At 41.4% G+C, this 16,667-nt stretch overlaps 1 protein-coding gene and 1 long non-coding RNA gene across 9 annotated transcripts in view; one reads left to right on the top strand and one right to left on the bottom strand.

The window, feature by feature from the left end:
* Window positions 1-1,172: 1,172 nt before the first annotated feature.
* On the bottom strand, window positions 1,173-5,025 carry LOC135972972 (uncharacterized). Its single transcript, XR_010589598.1, has 3 exons — window positions 4,959-5,025; window positions 3,140-3,208; window positions 1,173-1,308 (listed from the first exon to the last, which is right to left on the bottom strand). It is a non-coding gene; the product is annotated as an uncharacterized LOC135972972 (long non-coding RNA).
* TUT4 (terminal uridylyl transferase 4) overlaps window positions 4,655-16,667 on the top strand; it is a 74,110-nt gene continuing 62,097 nt past the window's right edge. For 3 of the 8 annotated variants that reach the window (XM_042851423.2, XM_042851422.2, XM_005284815.5), the window contains exons 1-2: window positions 4,656-4,794; window positions 15,406-16,081. In XM_042851423.2, the coding sequence (XP_042707357.2) occupies window positions 15,520-16,081 (562 nt within the window). In that variant the 5' untranslated portion in view covers window positions 4,656-4,794; window positions 15,406-15,519. Of the gene's footprint in view, window positions 4,795-8,517; window positions 8,576-9,479; window positions 9,533-15,405; window positions 16,082-16,667 lie in introns of all 8 variants that reach the window. The other 5 variants (XM_065553835.1, XM_065553839.1, XM_065553838.1 and 2 more) reach the window with 5 other exon arrangements.

Raw genomic sequence — 16,667 nt, 5'->3', positions numbered from 1 at the left:
TACTATGTTTTGTGGGATGTTCCACATCTTTGCTAAATCACACTGCCTGTTCTACTTCCCACCAAACTGAGCTATGTCCCACAGATGAGTGAGAGAAGAAAAATCCGCCCCCAAGCAGCCTAGGGAAAGGTGCACTGAGTTGGGAGCCAGGAGTTCTGATCTCCCCCCTACCGACTACTGTTATATTTCTATGCACTTGTGATCTTTTATTATTGAGCAAAGGCTCCTGCCATAAAAAGCACTCAGGTATCATTCCCCTGTTTTACAAGTAAGTTAACTGAGAGGTTTCATACAGTCATTTCAGGATAGCTGGGAATGGAACCCAGGTCTCTCCTATTACTCCAGCGGGAATTCTGTGCCAAAAAATTAAGCACACATTTTAAAATTCTGCAAATTTTGTCAATAAAGAAAAGTGACTCCAGCATGGCAGCAGGGAGCACAGGCAACTGGGAGATCACCCTGAAGCCCCCACATCGCCTGGTACAGGGACTCGGCAGTGAGGCTGCATTTGACTGCCACAGTCCAAGGGCTGGGCCTCCCCCGGAAACACCCAGGCGTCCTGCTCCTCTGGGCCATGTGCACCAAGCATGGGTGGGCAGGCTCAGCTCCGCAGGATCCAAGTGTGGAGGAGCTTAGTGTGTGTGTGTGTGGGGATCTAGGTGTGGGGTGAGAGGTTTCTGTGTGGGGCAGTCTGGGTGCGGGTGGCTCAGTGGGAGATCTGGATGCACAGGGGCTTGTTGGGGGGTTCTGAGTGCAGGGGCAATGGGTCTCTGCAGGGGGTGAAGGTGGTTAGGGCTCAGTGGGGCATCCAGGTGCCAGGGGCGTGGAGCGGGGGTCTGAGCGGCGGGGCTCAGTGGGGGTTCCAGGTGCTGGGGAACTGGGGCTTGATGGGGTGGAGGTCCAGGTACAGCTATTTGGGGATCAGTGGGGTGGGGGTCTGTGTAGGGGGGCTCAGAGGGGTCGAGGTGTAGGCCTTGTCAGGGTGAAGGTTCGATGGACCTGCTTAATGGGGGTGCCCCAGCTGATGCAGAGAGGACACTGCATGCTGGGCTTCTGCTTCCCCCCCATGATTCCCCTATCCCCTTTTCTTCTCCATTCCCTCCCCTCACTCTCATATTCCACTCCCCCACCTGCCTCTTCTCCCCTCCCCAGCCCCACCACGGGCACTCACTTGCACAGAAAACAGTTCTGGCACCTGGAAGGCTTCCAGCACACAGAAGGGGAGCACGACTGGCACTAGGACCCAGGAGACAGCGTTCAACTGCAGAGTCAGCGGGAGCCCAGACAGCCTCCTTCAGCTAGGCAGCTCTGCGCTTGCAGAAATGATGGGGGGAGGGAGTGACAGGTAACTCTGTGTGCCCCACCCCATGCCTCGCCTCTGTTTGGAGGAGGAGGACAATCTCCCCCCCCCCCCCCCAAAAAACCTGTGCCCATGGTTGATCGTCGCTGCCCCCCCCTTCCCCCACAGGGCCTCCCTGCCGTTTTCTGCAGGGAAGCACAGAAGTTCTGCAGGGGGGCATTTTCTGCAGGCAAGCAGTCATGCAGAATCCCCCCCCCCCCAGGAGTATCCTATGGCAAATATAACCTTATCTATTTTGTCACAAACTTTCAGTACAAAAAAAAAAAAAGTGAAATTTCTTATCCTTAATATGTTGTCTGTAACCACTAGACCATACACCACTGCCTTAACCACCAGATCATAGTCTCTTCCAGAGCGAGGCACTGATCTGAAGATTCCTGATCTTAAAAATTCTAGTGATATCGGGCAAATAGTTGTGTAACCCAATTGCAAAGTATGCCAAGTTCCCCTTTGGTGACTGGTCCATATAGAGGACAACAGTTATGCCCTTCATGCAAATGGTCATGGTTTCTGCTGGGAATCTGAAGATCTAGCATTCAGACTTTACTGATAGCCCATGTAAAGGTCTTTTTGGTTGCACATTTGGTTTTTCTGCTTTTTGTTTTTATAAATGCTCTTTAAAAAAAAATAAAAAAAATCAACTGTTTATTTAATTGAGTGAGAATATAGCCTTAAAAAAAGTTAGTTATAATTTGTCAATTATAGCATGTGCAACAAAATAAAGGTGTTCCACATTTTTATGTAATTTCTCACACATGTTGATCACTTATTTCACCTGTAGTAGGAAGAGAGCCTGAGACATAAGCCCTTGTATCAGAGGCCTGATCTAAAGTAGTGGTCAAAGTTTTGCTGACAAAAAGCAAAATCAGGTTGTGAGCAAGAGGAAGGCCCTGCTCACAGAATCTGGCAAGAAAACAGTTGACATTGGGGGAAAAAAAAAAACAAAAACAACACCTCACATTGCTAAGAGGTCCTAGGCAACGGGCATACATGTGTTAGTGTACCTGTAACCATTGAGCCAGGGCATTAGGACCGTGCTTCATTAACAATAAACCTGATCAAGTTCCTTCGCTGTGGTTATTGGGCAGTTTGATCAAGGTCTGCTGTGCCAACTATTTGTGCAGAGCTGGGACAGCACTCAAAAAAACCGCACACACATGCAGTCAAACATCTAATGACATCACCCACAAGCATGTTTGAAGGTTGGGAGATTTGCATTTAACTGGTCATTTCCAGACTTCTTACATTTAAACTTTTTTTTTTAAAGGTGTAAAATTTCTGTAAAGAAAGTAACATTTTTAGCTGTTAGTAGGACTCCATTGAAACACACATGCAACATTAACATTTTTAAGAGGTTTCTTTTTGGTGGGGAAATTTCCTTCTTTTGTAGAACTCTGTCAGAATAAAATTAAATATTATTATATCAATTTTACACTGCATGAATCAGAATAATGTTCTGCCCTGGTAGTGTAGAGACCTTAAAATGCCAATTTAAGGCCCGTTTACTCTGCCAATGTGGTGTAAAGCAGCCTTAATGTAAATGAAAATCAGGTCAAGAATCTATACATTCTGATAGCTCTCAAGAGGCCCACCAAAGTAGGGCTCCCCTACTAGAGACTTTGAGTCCATAAGAAGTTTTGGGGTAGGGAGAGAAAAAAGATCCATGGCACTGAGGAGGATAATGGATGGTGGAGGGGAATGCAGTGGAAGTCTTTTATCCACAATGAAAACTTTAAGCACGTTAAATGTGTAAAGGCTTTAACAGGGTTAAGACTCCACCTTTCTTGTTTGCCTCTCTGTCTCCATGCCTTTGATCTCCTGCACATGCTTTTCCTCCTCCCCGGTGTCCTGTAAAATGATATGTACAGTAACAAGCCAAATTAAAGGAGGATCGATTTCTTTCTGGGGAAGTTACAGGATATTGACAAATAAAATGTACAATGGTAAAACAGATTATACTTTAAGTGATAGGTTCAAATCTGGGTTTGGGAACTGACTCACAGAAAAGCCTAGGCTGATCTACAGAGATAATTTCACATGTTCTTGGCCTCTTACCTGGGCAACAATCCTCACTCTTTTTCAATTGCAAATCTCAACTGAACCAGGAAGGAGCAGATTAGCTTGTAAGGATCATGCTGTTTTTACAATATATATTTTTTTGCATCTTGTCAAGAGCAAGTCTTGCGAGTGTGTGTAACATTAAATAAAGTTAGTGCAGTTATTTACTTATACATAAAGTCTAAAGCAATGTGTTATTTCTTCTACCAGCAGCATACACTATTTTCAAGTTTCAGAGTAGCAGCCGTGTTAGTCTGTATCCGCAAAAAGAACAGGAGTACTTGTGGCACCTTAGAGACTAACAAATTTATTTGAGCATAAGCTTTTGTGGGCTACAGCCCACTTCATCGAATGCATAGAGTGGAACACACAGAAAGAAGATATTTATACATACAGAGAATATGAAAAGGTGGAAGTAAAGGGTTTTTTCCTCCTGCTGATGATAGCTCATCGCAGTTGATTGGCCTCTTACAGTTGGTATGGCTACTTCCACCTTTTCATGTTCTCTGTATGTATAAATATCTTCTTTCTGTGTATTCTATTTTCAAGAGCTTCTTCTGAATTTCTTGAATGGCGCTACATTAATCCTTAATTCCCCTTTTTCTAGAGAGGCCTTGGTGTCAATGCCATAATCGCCTGCTGCTCATGAGGGGCAGCCAGCGCTGGTTCACCAAGAGATTTTGAGCTACGCATCTGCCCGCTTCCCTCAGTGCAATGCCAAGGGCGAGCCCCACAAGCCAGTTATGCCCTTGTGGGCTGGGAAACGGCCGCCAGGCTGTAGGGGTCCAGACCCAGTCCCCAGCTGGAGAGAGGCCAAGGTCAGGTGGAGGCCAGAGCAGTTTTGTGATGGCGGGCACCAGGGCCTAAGGCAGAGCAGGAGGGCTGGGTCCTGGCAGGCCCCGCTTGGCAAAGGGCTCATCGGCACCGGACAAACCCCGCAGCCGGCTGCCTCGACACGGCAGGCTCGGAGCCACCTGTCCTTGGCTGGGGAGCGGGGGTGCGAGGCCAGGAGAGGAGCCGCCTCCGGGCTGCATTGACAGGGGCCCCATCAGACCCCCCCCCCGTCGGCCCTTTAAATCCCTGAGGGGGCGGGGGGCAAAGGTTTCTCTACGGGTCAGCCACGCCCCCTTTCCCCTGCAGTGGGGGGTCAGGGTCTGCCCCGCCTCGAGCCCCCCGGGACGGGGGGAGGGGCAGGGGTTGGAGGTGCCGCCATCCCCCTCCCTCCGGGCTGGCGGAGGTGTGAGCCCCTCCCCCCCACAATGCAGTGCGCGGCGCGGCTGACATGGCGGCCGGGCCAGATTGAGCCGCTCGCATCGGGGCCTCCAGAGCCGGGCATGGGGGGGGCGCAGCCTCAGCGCCCCTAGGGCAGCAGCCAGGTACCGGGCTCGGGGCGTAGGGGAGGCTCCTGGGAGCCCCGAGGCCTTGAGAGGCGGCCGCTGCTCCCCTCCCTGCTTCTGGGCTCCCCCCTCTGCTGGGGGCGGCGGCTCCTGGGGACCCCCTCAGGCCTTCCCCGCCTCTCCCCGCGGGGGCTCCCGCTTACCTGGCACGTTCCCTTCGCCGCTCTGCTCCCGGTGCCCGCCTGTGGTAGGACCCGCCCTGCCCACCGCTGCTGCTCCCGCTGGGGAGGCTCCGCAGTTTCTCTCCCTGCTTCTGGCCTCTCTCCTCTGCGGGGGAGGGTGTAAATCCCTATGGAGGGGGCAGGTGCGGGCGCTAAATAGTCCCTGGGGGTGGGAGCCTGGGGCGGGCCTGCTGTGGAAGCCTTGGGTGGGAGCTATGACAGGTACACAGCCTTAGCAGTGCTCTGCCTTTCCCCCGTCCCCTTCATCCAAGGAGGGCAATGGCTGGCGAGAGGAGACCGGTAGCCCCATTCTACAGCTGGGGATGCTGAGGTGAAGCGACTTGCCCAAGGTCACACGGGAAGTCTATGTCAGATCCCCAATGCAAAAAAATCTCCCAGCTCCTGATCCTTGGCTATAGCCAGGGTGCTATGCTTCGTGTTTATTAATACATTACTCTTTTACAGATATGTTTTCATATCCTGTTCAAGTGATTGTTTTCCCCCTTACTTGATCTAAATGTATGTTTGAGAAGTAACAGAATTGTTCATGTTTCACATTGCATAAGAAGAATCCCTCCCCCCTCCCATTGGCCATTCTTCCTTGGGTATATCTTGACAGGTAAAAAGGGTGTGTGTTTCAGTCGTGTTTACTTAGCATGTGGCACCTTAGAGACTAACAAATTTATATGCAAACTAGACACAATCAACTCCGGTTTGAATAAAGACTGGGAATGGCTGAGCCATTACAAACATTGAATCTATCTCCCCTTGTAAGTATTCTCACACTTGTTATCTAACTGTCTGTACTGAGCTAGCTTGATTATCACTTAAAAAGTTTTTTTTCTCTTAATTAATTGGCCTCTCAGAGGTGGTAAGACAACTCCCACCTGTTTATGCTCTCTGTCTGTGTGTATATATATCTCCTCAATATATGTTCCATTCTATATGCATCCGAAGAAGTGGGCTGTAGTCCACGAAAGCTTATGCTCTAATAAATTTGTTAGTCTCTAAGGTGCCACAAGTCCTCCTGTTCTTCTTTTTGCGGATACAGACTAACACGGCTGCTACTCTGAAACTTTACTTAGCATGACAGAATAGCCTTGTTAAGAGGTAAGCTAACGTGTTTGAAGCTGTGTTAGCTGGCCATGTTGCAGTCTGGGTTCCCCCACTAGACTGTAACCCAGCCAATGAATGCAACTTCAAACTTATTAGCCTGCATCTTAACATGACTTTTTAGTTGTGTTAAACTAACTCAGTTGAAAAACACACACTTTTGCCCATCAAGACGGCTTTCTTGATTTTTAACCTCCATAGTAATTAATTATTTTAATGTTACATTTAGAAGATAAACTATTGGGGGTAGGCTTTATGTGGTTTGTAAACTGGCATAATTCCCTGCTTTCTGTTTAGCCAGTTGCATTGTATTTTAATCAGTTTAGGATTTCCCCTTGTATTCTCTAATATCCTAGGAATTTTAGTGACAGTTACTGCACTCCGGTGCTACTTGTAAGGTTGTAAGAACCATATTAGCTGTTTCTAAATCATGTACTAAAGTTTTGGGGGTAATGGAGTGGAAGGGATCTTTCTTTCCTAGAGTATATAGTCATCCATCCTACAAGATCCCAATATTGCTTGCAAACTGTACACAGGGATCACTTTAGCTACTCTTATCCTGCCCTTATGTTGGCTTAAAATAGGTACAAATGCAGCTGAATAAATACATGCTTTTGCCATACGTAGAGGATTTGTCAATTGGCTGCAAATGTCAGGTTACTTTGAACCTTCTTTTAAAGATGTCTCAAAAAGTAGCAGTAAACACTGAAGATAAAGCAAAACAGGCAGTTGTAGACTTATTTTCTGATATATTGAGTTACTCATTAGAGAGGGACTGTGATATGAGGTACAATATTAAATTATATTTAAACAGGGATTTAATAACCTTGCATGTGCTATCTCTCACTACTTCCTGCTGATTTGGTTTCCTGGACAATATGCATTAGATCCAGGATTCCTCCCTTCTGTTTGAATCTACTGAGAAGTCATAATATTTCTGATTTTCAGTGAGACTTGTGCTCGTAACTCACATGGGTGCTTTTGATAATCCAGCCCTAAATGGTTATAACATTATTTCCATGATGAGGGGTGACCCACTCAGCCACAGACGTATGACTTAATTGCAGCATCTGCCAGAAGAAGCTAAGTTTGGAGGAAGAGAGCTCTTATCCAAACATATCAGCAATTCCACCTCCTGCAAAGTAATTGCTTTTTATGTAATAGTTCTGCCAAACCTACCACAGTATGCAAGTCCCCCTTTAAAGGTGATTTTTTTGGGTGAAATTATGGCTGCCCTGTGCAGGTAGGAGGAGTGGGAACAGGGAGTCCCTTTCTCCACATGGTATACCTCCAAGACTTCCATAGGAACCAGCCATGCTTTCTGTAAACAAACACATGGAAGGAAGGTGCCTGCAGTACTGAATTACTCACAAGGGATATCTGGATAGTCAGGGGACAAGGCCATGGTAGACTTGTTCTACTGATGCAGAGAAGAGTGCATGGAGATCTGTTTTGGGAAGAGTTTCAAAAGGGGGAGTGGGGGCACAATTTGCCAATGAGCACATTTCCCTCCAACACCCCTTGAAAGCAAAACACCTCCAGCCATTGCCTCTTATGAGCTGGACTTCCTCTACTCTGTTGTGGCTCTGCCTGTAGAATAATAATTTTGCTTTTTGTAGTCACGGTGTTCTTTTTATAAGCCAGTGGAAAAACGTGTACAGCTGTGAGTAGATCCTAATGTTTTCTAGGTATTGGAGTATTGGTCTTTGGTATTCTTTTCTAAATTTCAAAGTTTCTCTATTATCATTGTCCCTGTCCCACTGAATGAACTGTAGAAGAGTTTAGCATAAATTACTAACCACACACAAATTAAAGTCCTGATCATGCCACTGGCTCATATGAACCCAGTTGCAGGATCAAAGTCTAATGTATTACTCAATATTTATACTTCTTTTTACACATTACCAGTCAATGTACTGATGCAACCTAAACTATGAGTTGGTGATAGTCACAAATTGTGTTTAATTTAATAATTTTCTCTTGAACTTTGCAGTATTATAAATAAAATAAATGGAGATATCCTATCTCCTAGAGCTGGAAAGGTCATTGAGTCCAGCCCCCTGCCTTCACTAGCAGAACCAAGTACTGATTTTTCCCCAGATCCCTAAGTGGCCCTCTCAAGGATTGAACTCACAACCCTGGGTTTAGTAGGCTAATGCTCAAACCACTGAGCTATCCCTCCCCGCAAATTATAATTTATGAAGTTATTGTAGACTGTCCTTTGACTTTAATGATCCTGCAAGAAAACCCAGTAAACCCAGTTTTTTTATTCAGAATCACACATGTGCAATTGTATATACAGTACATTGTTTCTAATTAGCCCCCTTTGGCTATGTTGTTACAACAAACCTATACTTGAACTAATTTTGTCTGCAGATGAAATTCAATCAATTTCCATTATGAAATCAGCTATCTTTTTCTGTTACAGTGAGGCTGACAATAATAGCTGATATTCCTAAATGCAACCATTGTGAAGCAAGGCTGAGGTAAAAGCCTTTTATAAAAACGTTTTAAAATATAAAATTGGCAGTGCTAAGTAGCTTCAGAATTTATTTCTTTACTAAAATACGTGTTGGTTTGTGAGACTGCTATCAATAGTTTGTTTGCAGACTGCCAAGGCTCGGTCTGTATACCAAAGTGTTTTAACGTATTCTCGCCACAGCTTTTCTACCATACAGATTCCTATGCCAAAAACATGTCAACTGCTTACAGTTAATTCTAAAGTAATACATAGTTTGTGGAGTGCTTTGAAGACAAAGTGCTGTCCCTGTTTAAATGGTGTGGTAGAATGCATTCCTGAAACTTATAAAATACATACATATTTTACTGGCATTATTACAATAATAATGTAATAATGCCAGTGGGGGGGAGGGATAGCTCAGTGGTTTGAGCATTGGCCTGCTAAACCCAGCATTGTGAGTTCAATCCTTGAGGGGGCCACTTGGGGATCTGGCACAAAATCAGTACTTGGTCCTGCTAGTGAAGGCAGGGGGCTAGACTCAATGACCTTTCAAGGTCCCTTCCAGCTCTAGGAGATGGGATATCTCCATTTAAAGAAAAAACAATAATACTTAGCACTTACAGGGCCTGATCCAAAGTCAGTGGGTCCAGTGATTTTAATGGGCTCTGGATCATGCTCATAGTGGTTTTCCATCTGCACAATACCATAGCAAGATGAACTGTAACTAATGGTCACAACACCCCCCTATGATAGGGACATATTTTTAGCTTCATTCTACAGGTGGTGAAACTGAGAGAGAGATTGTGACTTGCCCAGCTGCAGTGAGAATTATCAATGCAGGAATTAGAATTTAGGAGTCCGTGGCTGTTGGTCCTGTGCTGAGACCACACCCCTCTCTCTCTCTCTCTGACTTGTTCTTCTTTACCCAGTATGAAGAATGACAACTCCGAAAAAGCGTCTTTGCAAATAGAAATAACTTGTAGTAAGCATATCTTGTAAATGATGACTGTCCTGTATGCTTTAGAGATTTAAGGAAACAATCTTAATGCTTGTACCACGTCTAACTGCTAAATTTGGCATCAAACAAAATTGTTTTATTTACATCAAGCCAGTGCCAATATGCACCTGTATAATGCAGGTATAAAGCATTTGATCCATGCTGAAACTTTGCATGGAATATTTTCTATCAAAGTCTGAACTTGGAACAATACTGCCAAAACTATTTGCCCTCAGAGTTAGGGTTGTAACACTGTTAAAATCATAACTTCTTACTGGATTTGTTGTAATGACAAATCTTACACATTATGCACATTACATTCTCCTTCTGCTCTTCCTGTTTGATTGGAGTAGGGTTCTTGTTAGTTCTTAAATATTGGTCTTTCTCATAGAAACAGTACTATAATGTGTTGTCCCTCAGCATTTACATTCATTAACTAAAAAATACCTATGTCCTGGGTTTATTGGTGGTGGGTCCTTAAATCTAAAGAGCTGTAGTCACCAGTAGCCACTGACCGTGCCTCTTTGAATTTTAAATCTCCTTAATTTTGGTTTCATAACCTAATCCAGATCTAATTATATGAATGGAGATTTAACTGCTCTCAACTGTATGATAAGAAATACTTTGAGTGTTGTCATAAAGTATGATAGAAGTTTGAATGGTTTGTATAGGCACCCAGGCACAAGTGTGGACCAAGCCATATACAGTCTGGGCACAAAGTCCATTTAATCCCCCCAACCCCTCCCCAAGTATGTTGGTACAACAAAATCAGATACAAAATGTAAAGTTTTAAAAGGATAGTTAAAGGTAGTTTAAGTGCAAAATTTAACTTTTTTTTTTTTTTGGGTGGGGTGAAAGATTTTACAAAATACTAGAAATGTCTCCATGAAATGTAATAAATCAATAAAAAGAGCTTTTCATACTGTTTGGATTAAACATTTCTCTGCAGTTTAAAGACTATATTTGCTAATACTGACGGCTGAGAGCCAGGAAGTGAAACTTACAAGCTGTCAAGAAACAAAAGTGAAAATGTCTAGTTCTTTCATTGTGCAAGCCAAATGAATTGTAAAAATGGAGAAGAGTAAATTAGATTTTATATAGTCTGTCAATTATAGTAATGTAAGGAAGTATCTTTTAAATAATTTGTTTTATATGATTTTTTAAAGTTATATTATTCAATTTACGCTGTAGTTAGAAAATCTAAGTACTCTTGAGTAAGTGTTGCAGCAGTGCAGCAAATGAAATTCCTGTAATAATTTGTACAGGAAGGACCAAATTCAAGCCTGGCACCATTGAATGGAACTCTGACAACAATGGAGTTGTACTTGCTTAGCCCAGGGCTAAATTTGGCCTCTGAAATATTCACCTTTTTGCAGCCTTGAAAATACCCAAGTCTTAAGGACTGCCCATTTGTTTTCTCTTATAATTGTCTCAGAGATAAAACACTGCTGTACTTTGGCTGTAATTAACTTAATTTTGATTATATTCTCTGTGTCAATATGTAACATTATTATAGCATTCAAGTTCTTGTGCTATGAGCGTCGAGGTGTTTTAAAGGTGACAGAAAAAAATCCAGCTGAAGGAAATCCAAGGAATTTAGATTTGGTTATCTTGATTAATATAATTTAATATTGATATATTTTATTGTCCTCTTTCCTAACTACTGCAAGAAAATCTATTTGAGTGGCAACTTAGCTGTGGACTCATGTTTTCGAGGAACTCGACCTAGATCACCAAACTGACTCATGTTAGTCACTGAATAGCCTTTAGCTAATGTAAAATAATGACTTTTGATCACTATCTGTGTTGGATTTGAGGCAGTGACCTAATGGTGAAATTACTCCATTATCAGTCCCTTGAGCCATCCAGTCCCCACAACTAATAATAATGATTTAAAGTAATTAAAAAATTAAAACCTGATAAATAGTGGCCTACTAAGATATGATCAGACTTACTGCCAGTGTCTCTAGTGCTAGTAGCTATCTTGTTTTCAACTTTTTCTGCTATATTTTTTTTACTTTAGCAGCAATTTTATGAACAAAGGAGAAAAAAGAGGCAAACTTATGTTTTAATTGAGTGTTTCACACGATGATGGTGGACTTGTTATTCCATTCTAAAGATAAATATACAACCCAAATTGCAATATCTGTCAAGCAAAGATAGATAAGCCCACATCACTATTTTGGAAAAACACTTTTTATTATTTATGTAGAAGCAAGGCAATTGATAGAAATGAGTCTTGATTTTTAGTAAAAGCACAGAGCTGTTGCCATCCTGCTGTTGCAGTATTGATAAGCACTCTTCAGTTATGTTGTTTAGAATACAAATTAAACTTCACATCTCTGATTTTTGGTATTGGTGTTGCGAGCAGTAACCAATATTAATAACTGTTAACTGTCCATGTGTTTTCAGGTTGTACTATAATTTACAAGTTCTAATTCCAGTCAGCCTATGCAAGCTTTACTTCAATGGCTTTTATCACTATCAGAAAGTCTATAAATTCAAGTATTTTTCAGGTGCATGAAAGTCAGAAACTGACTAGAAATAAGAGTGAAACTGATTAGTCTATTTTAATGGTCCGGGATGAGAAAAATGCAAAATAAATAGTAATAGTTTAGATTTTTAAAATTATTTGAGTTTTAATCTAAAGTCTTATTTGTAACATAGGAAATTTTAAAAAATAGAACATTTTTTTAACCTGACATTGTCCATTTAACAGATATAACATTTTCACTAGTCGTTATAGCAGTGCTTTGTGCCTGCCAACTGGTGGTCAAACACTAGAACAGATTTAGCATATTAGCAGGGTTCCCAGTGCCAGTTTGGATTTGCTGCTTGCATATTGTCTCAGCCAAGACTCAAAATGGGACTCTGGTGTTTCATAGGCAGCCATTCTATTAGGTGAGCCAAAAGGGAGAGAGAGCCAATAGGAATTGCATTAAACTCACTGTGGCTGGAAGTTTTGTATATACTATGAAAAGGAACTGAAGTCAGCTCTACATAGATTGATTTTGTCAACTCTAGTATTCTAATTCCACAACACACCCTAACAACACAGAGCTGACTGATGATGTCTTGAAGGATTTTTTCCAGTAGTATTAAATCTCAAAGAAAATCCTACAGAGTTCAAAATTACAACAACTAAACCCCAAAGGACAGCAGAGAGGGTGTGTAATATATGTTATATATGATGGAGACAGGTCTGTGAAATGGATGAAACATAGGAAAATTGTGACTGGGTTCTGATGATACCCAAACATCTTGAGATTCAGTGTAGAGCCACAAAATCCTGTGAGGTGGTATAGCTTACAGTTATCTGTGTAGTATTTTATATCTCTCACTCTAGAGAGAGATTTTGAGAGAGGGAATGTAAAAGTATTAATTCTAAGCCCAGTGAGAATCACATTTACTGTCTTGGTTTTTTGGCCATTGGGCCAAGAGCTAGAGTTAGAGTGAAGTGTAATAAAACTTTAATAGCTGGTAGTTGTAATATCAGTTCAGTATATTTGAAAGAATCTTTTCTGCCTGTGCATTGGAATGAATTTGATAATCTGTAGGTCATTTCTATGTTCATTTTGTATGGCTTTATGTAAAACTGAAGTTGATGACTATTGAAACTTAACTTGACAAGACCAATTTTTGACTTTATTTTTATTTTATTTTTTAAAAAATCTATATGCTCTAACATAACCAATTGAAAACAGTGATAGTATGCATTCTGTTTATGGAGAAAGTTATAGCTGAAATATTGGACAATTATTATTCTTCCCTTTGCTCTTGAAGAGGCAAAATACACAGTAAATTAAAACTACTGTATATGCCTTATAGATGTAGGCCCAAAATACAGTGTGGTAGTGTGTGTTGATTTTTTTTTTTAAGGTAAGGTTTTATAAAACCAGTCATATAAATACATGGTTTCCAACAGTTTCTAGTATGGAATTTAAACCTTCTCCTGAAGTGCTTGCTAGCCAAAAAATACAAATTAATGAGTCAGAAAGTGAAAATGTTTAGTCTATTTTCAAGCTGAGAGAAATGCTGAAAGTAAAATATCATAAGTGATTAATAGTACATTAGCCTTTTATATGTTCAGTGTAGATAATCTGAGGTTTTATAACACATATAAGGAAATCTGGTTTTTACAAATATGTAGTTTTAACCTGATTGTTCCTTCCATTGTAATTTTTTAATGAAGTTTTGCATGAATTACAATGTAGTAAAATCTAGTGGTTTGAACTTAAATACCATTTAGTCCAGGGGTGGCCAAACTGAGCCTGAGAAGGAGCCAGAATTTACCAGTGTACATTGCCAAAGAGCCACAGAAATACGTCAGCAGCCCTTCATCCGCCCCACCCCCGCTCCCAGCACCTCCCACCCACCCGCAGCCCCGCTGATCAGCACATCCCCATCCCTCCCAACACCTCCGGCGTGCAGGAGGTTCTGGGGGGGAAGGGGAGGAGCGAGGGCATGGTAGGGTGAGGTGAGGGCGTGGGAAGGGGTGGAGTGAGGGGCAGGGCCTGTGGCAGAGCCAGGGGTTGAGCAGTGAGCACCCCTCGGCACGTTGGAAAGTTGGCACCTGCAGCTCCAGCCCCAGAGTTGGCGCCTATGCAAGGAGCCGCATATTAACTTCTGAAGAGCTGCATGTGGCTCCGGAGCCACAGGCTGGCCACCCCTGATTTAGTCAGTCTTATATTTTTTTCCCCATAGAACAATATGGGTACTTCTTTTGATGGTTAAGTAAGCACCCATAAATTCCCCTGGTTGCTACCCACAACGTGTAACATAGTAGGTAAAGTGTCAGCTTTACATTTCAGATTCACATATTGCTGGAGTTACATATTTAATTGTCCTTTTGCCTGCATATTATGGATCACTCAATTCTCAGCACTTTATAATACTTATCGTACCAAAATTATGTAGACATTTGTATTAGTGCTTATCACAAATCCATCTCTTTGCTTCACATTAACACAAACAATCAGTTACAAACAAACGGAATCCTACTGCTTATCAGTCTTCCCATTTACTGTTAAATTAAATTGAAAACCTGGTCAAACAAATAAGTCCTGTACCCCAGAATTGAGTGCTGATGATGCCCTCCTCAAGGAATCAGGGTTCAAAGGGGTTTAGCTAATCTGAGGGTAGGTAGACTATTTAGACAACTCTAGTGGTTGAGGAAGCAACATATTATATAAATTAATATATTTGTCATGACATTTTGTCTGAGTAATTTATATCCAAAAGCTTATTACCAAAGGTTCTGTGCATACAGGCGCTACAGTAAATAGAGGGCCAAATCCATGCTTCTTAACAATTTGAGTGCTAGAAAAAAAATATTTTTCTTGAATTGATAGAACTGAATTAGCTTTCCTCAGAGGCTGATTTTAGTCATACATTTTATTAGAGTAATTTTGTCTGTGTGTTTTTAATATTTCAATTAACTTATTTTCCTCACTGTAGTTATAGTTTTCCTTAATTCTTACTGCTTTTCTAAAGCCAAAAGAAGAGGAGATGTTATCTGATGACAGATATTCAATATATAACACCACCACCACAATGTAGAAAAGAGAGAAAACAGACCTGGTGACAGTTTAAAACTGTGTGAGAGTTTTCTTGCTGCTGTTTTGTCTCTTCCTTTCCCTATTAGGAAAATACTCTTGAGTCTTTCTTTATTTTACTTTAAGAATAATATAAATTTTATTGTTGAAAACTATTTTTGGAAAGTGCTTCTTTCTTTCATCATAATTCAATTCAATACATTTTCTTATTCCTTAGAGGGAGGTCTGTTTAATACATATTTTCTTAGAGTTTTGATAATGTTCCTGTCATATTTTTAAATGCTTACTATTATTTTTCCCCAGCAGACAATCAGCCAATTTCCCGTGCCCAAACAGTGGATTTTAATCAACATTATATTACTGGAGAATTGCGTTTCAAGCAGTCTCAAGTGACAGAAGAAGCAGGTCTTCACTATAATGGAAGAGGCCAAGAGCTCAAAAAATGGAAATCATGACCCAAGAAAATCTACCCGTGTTGTCTGTGAAGAAGGCAAAGCAGTCAGAGTTATAAACAATCAGAATTATAAACACAATAGAAATGATAAATCTGTAAAAGATGTTGGGAGAAGTTCTCCAAGTGGGAGCAGTAGCAAAAAGAGTAAACAAAATGATGTTTGTTCTGAAAAATCAGGAGAAAATAAATCATGTAAAGTAAATAGTTGCATTCCTGGATCTAAAGATGTGGGGTCAAACCTTCAGGATCGAAGTCATGGCAAAGCAAAAAAAATATCTAATTTACCAGCAACAGTAGAAAACCTGAAACAGACAAAAGTTCAGCAGACAGGAGAAAACTCTCCAAGCTCCCATATTTCTGGGAATGGAATCAGTATAGAAACCTTACCAGCTACACAAAGAGGGAAATTGGTATTGGAAAATCCACCAGGAGTTCATATGTCAAAAACAAGCACGGATCAGACTGGTGACTCTGGTAAGACAGTTTCAAATCAAAGAACAGTGGAGCACAAGTCTGATGACTTTAGTAAGTATTAAAGCACACTATTTCATTCAGGTTTCTTCGAGAAATTGTTAACAGTCTGAAATGGGCTCTGAAGTATTTCTGCTTTGCATATCTTCTCAGTTACATACAGAAAATCATCAAGCACAGTTACAAAGAATGTACTGTGAATAGACCCTTTGTTACTTGGAGAATAAAGGTCAGATGAATAGCATTTAACTAAATTTCTTTTCTATGTTGTTTAAAAGTGATTATGCAATATTTTAAATTTATTTAGAGCCACATTTTAACTGATTGTGTGTCAATATCAGGCTATTTTGTGAAATTAGAAAATATTAAAACAGAAATCTTCAAGATATCATGCTATCTTACCTAGAGGCCTATTAGTAATGCTATTTTAAAAGTGCAGACAAAAATCAACTACTTCCAAATTTAAGGAAACTTCCCTGTAAGCATCAAGAAGACACACACTCTTGCCTTTTACCTGATTGCTTTGCTATTTTTGTTCTGCAAAAGTCTTCAGAAGGTGCTTTGACTGATGGCTTCTTTTCAGTCTAGATACTTCCAGCAGCCACTCTTGTGAACCCTCCGTATTTAAGTCTCCTTCAGC

Source organism: Chrysemys picta, chromosome 8 (genome assembly GCF_011386835.1).
Source record: "Chrysemys picta bellii isolate R12L10 chromosome 8, ASM1138683v2, whole genome shotgun sequence".
Taxonomy (NCBI): Eukaryota; Metazoa; Chordata; order Testudines; family Emydidae; genus Chrysemys; species Chrysemys picta.
The sequence above is the reverse complement of the archived record's forward strand: the minus strand, read 5'-3'. Positions and strand labels throughout refer to the sequence as shown.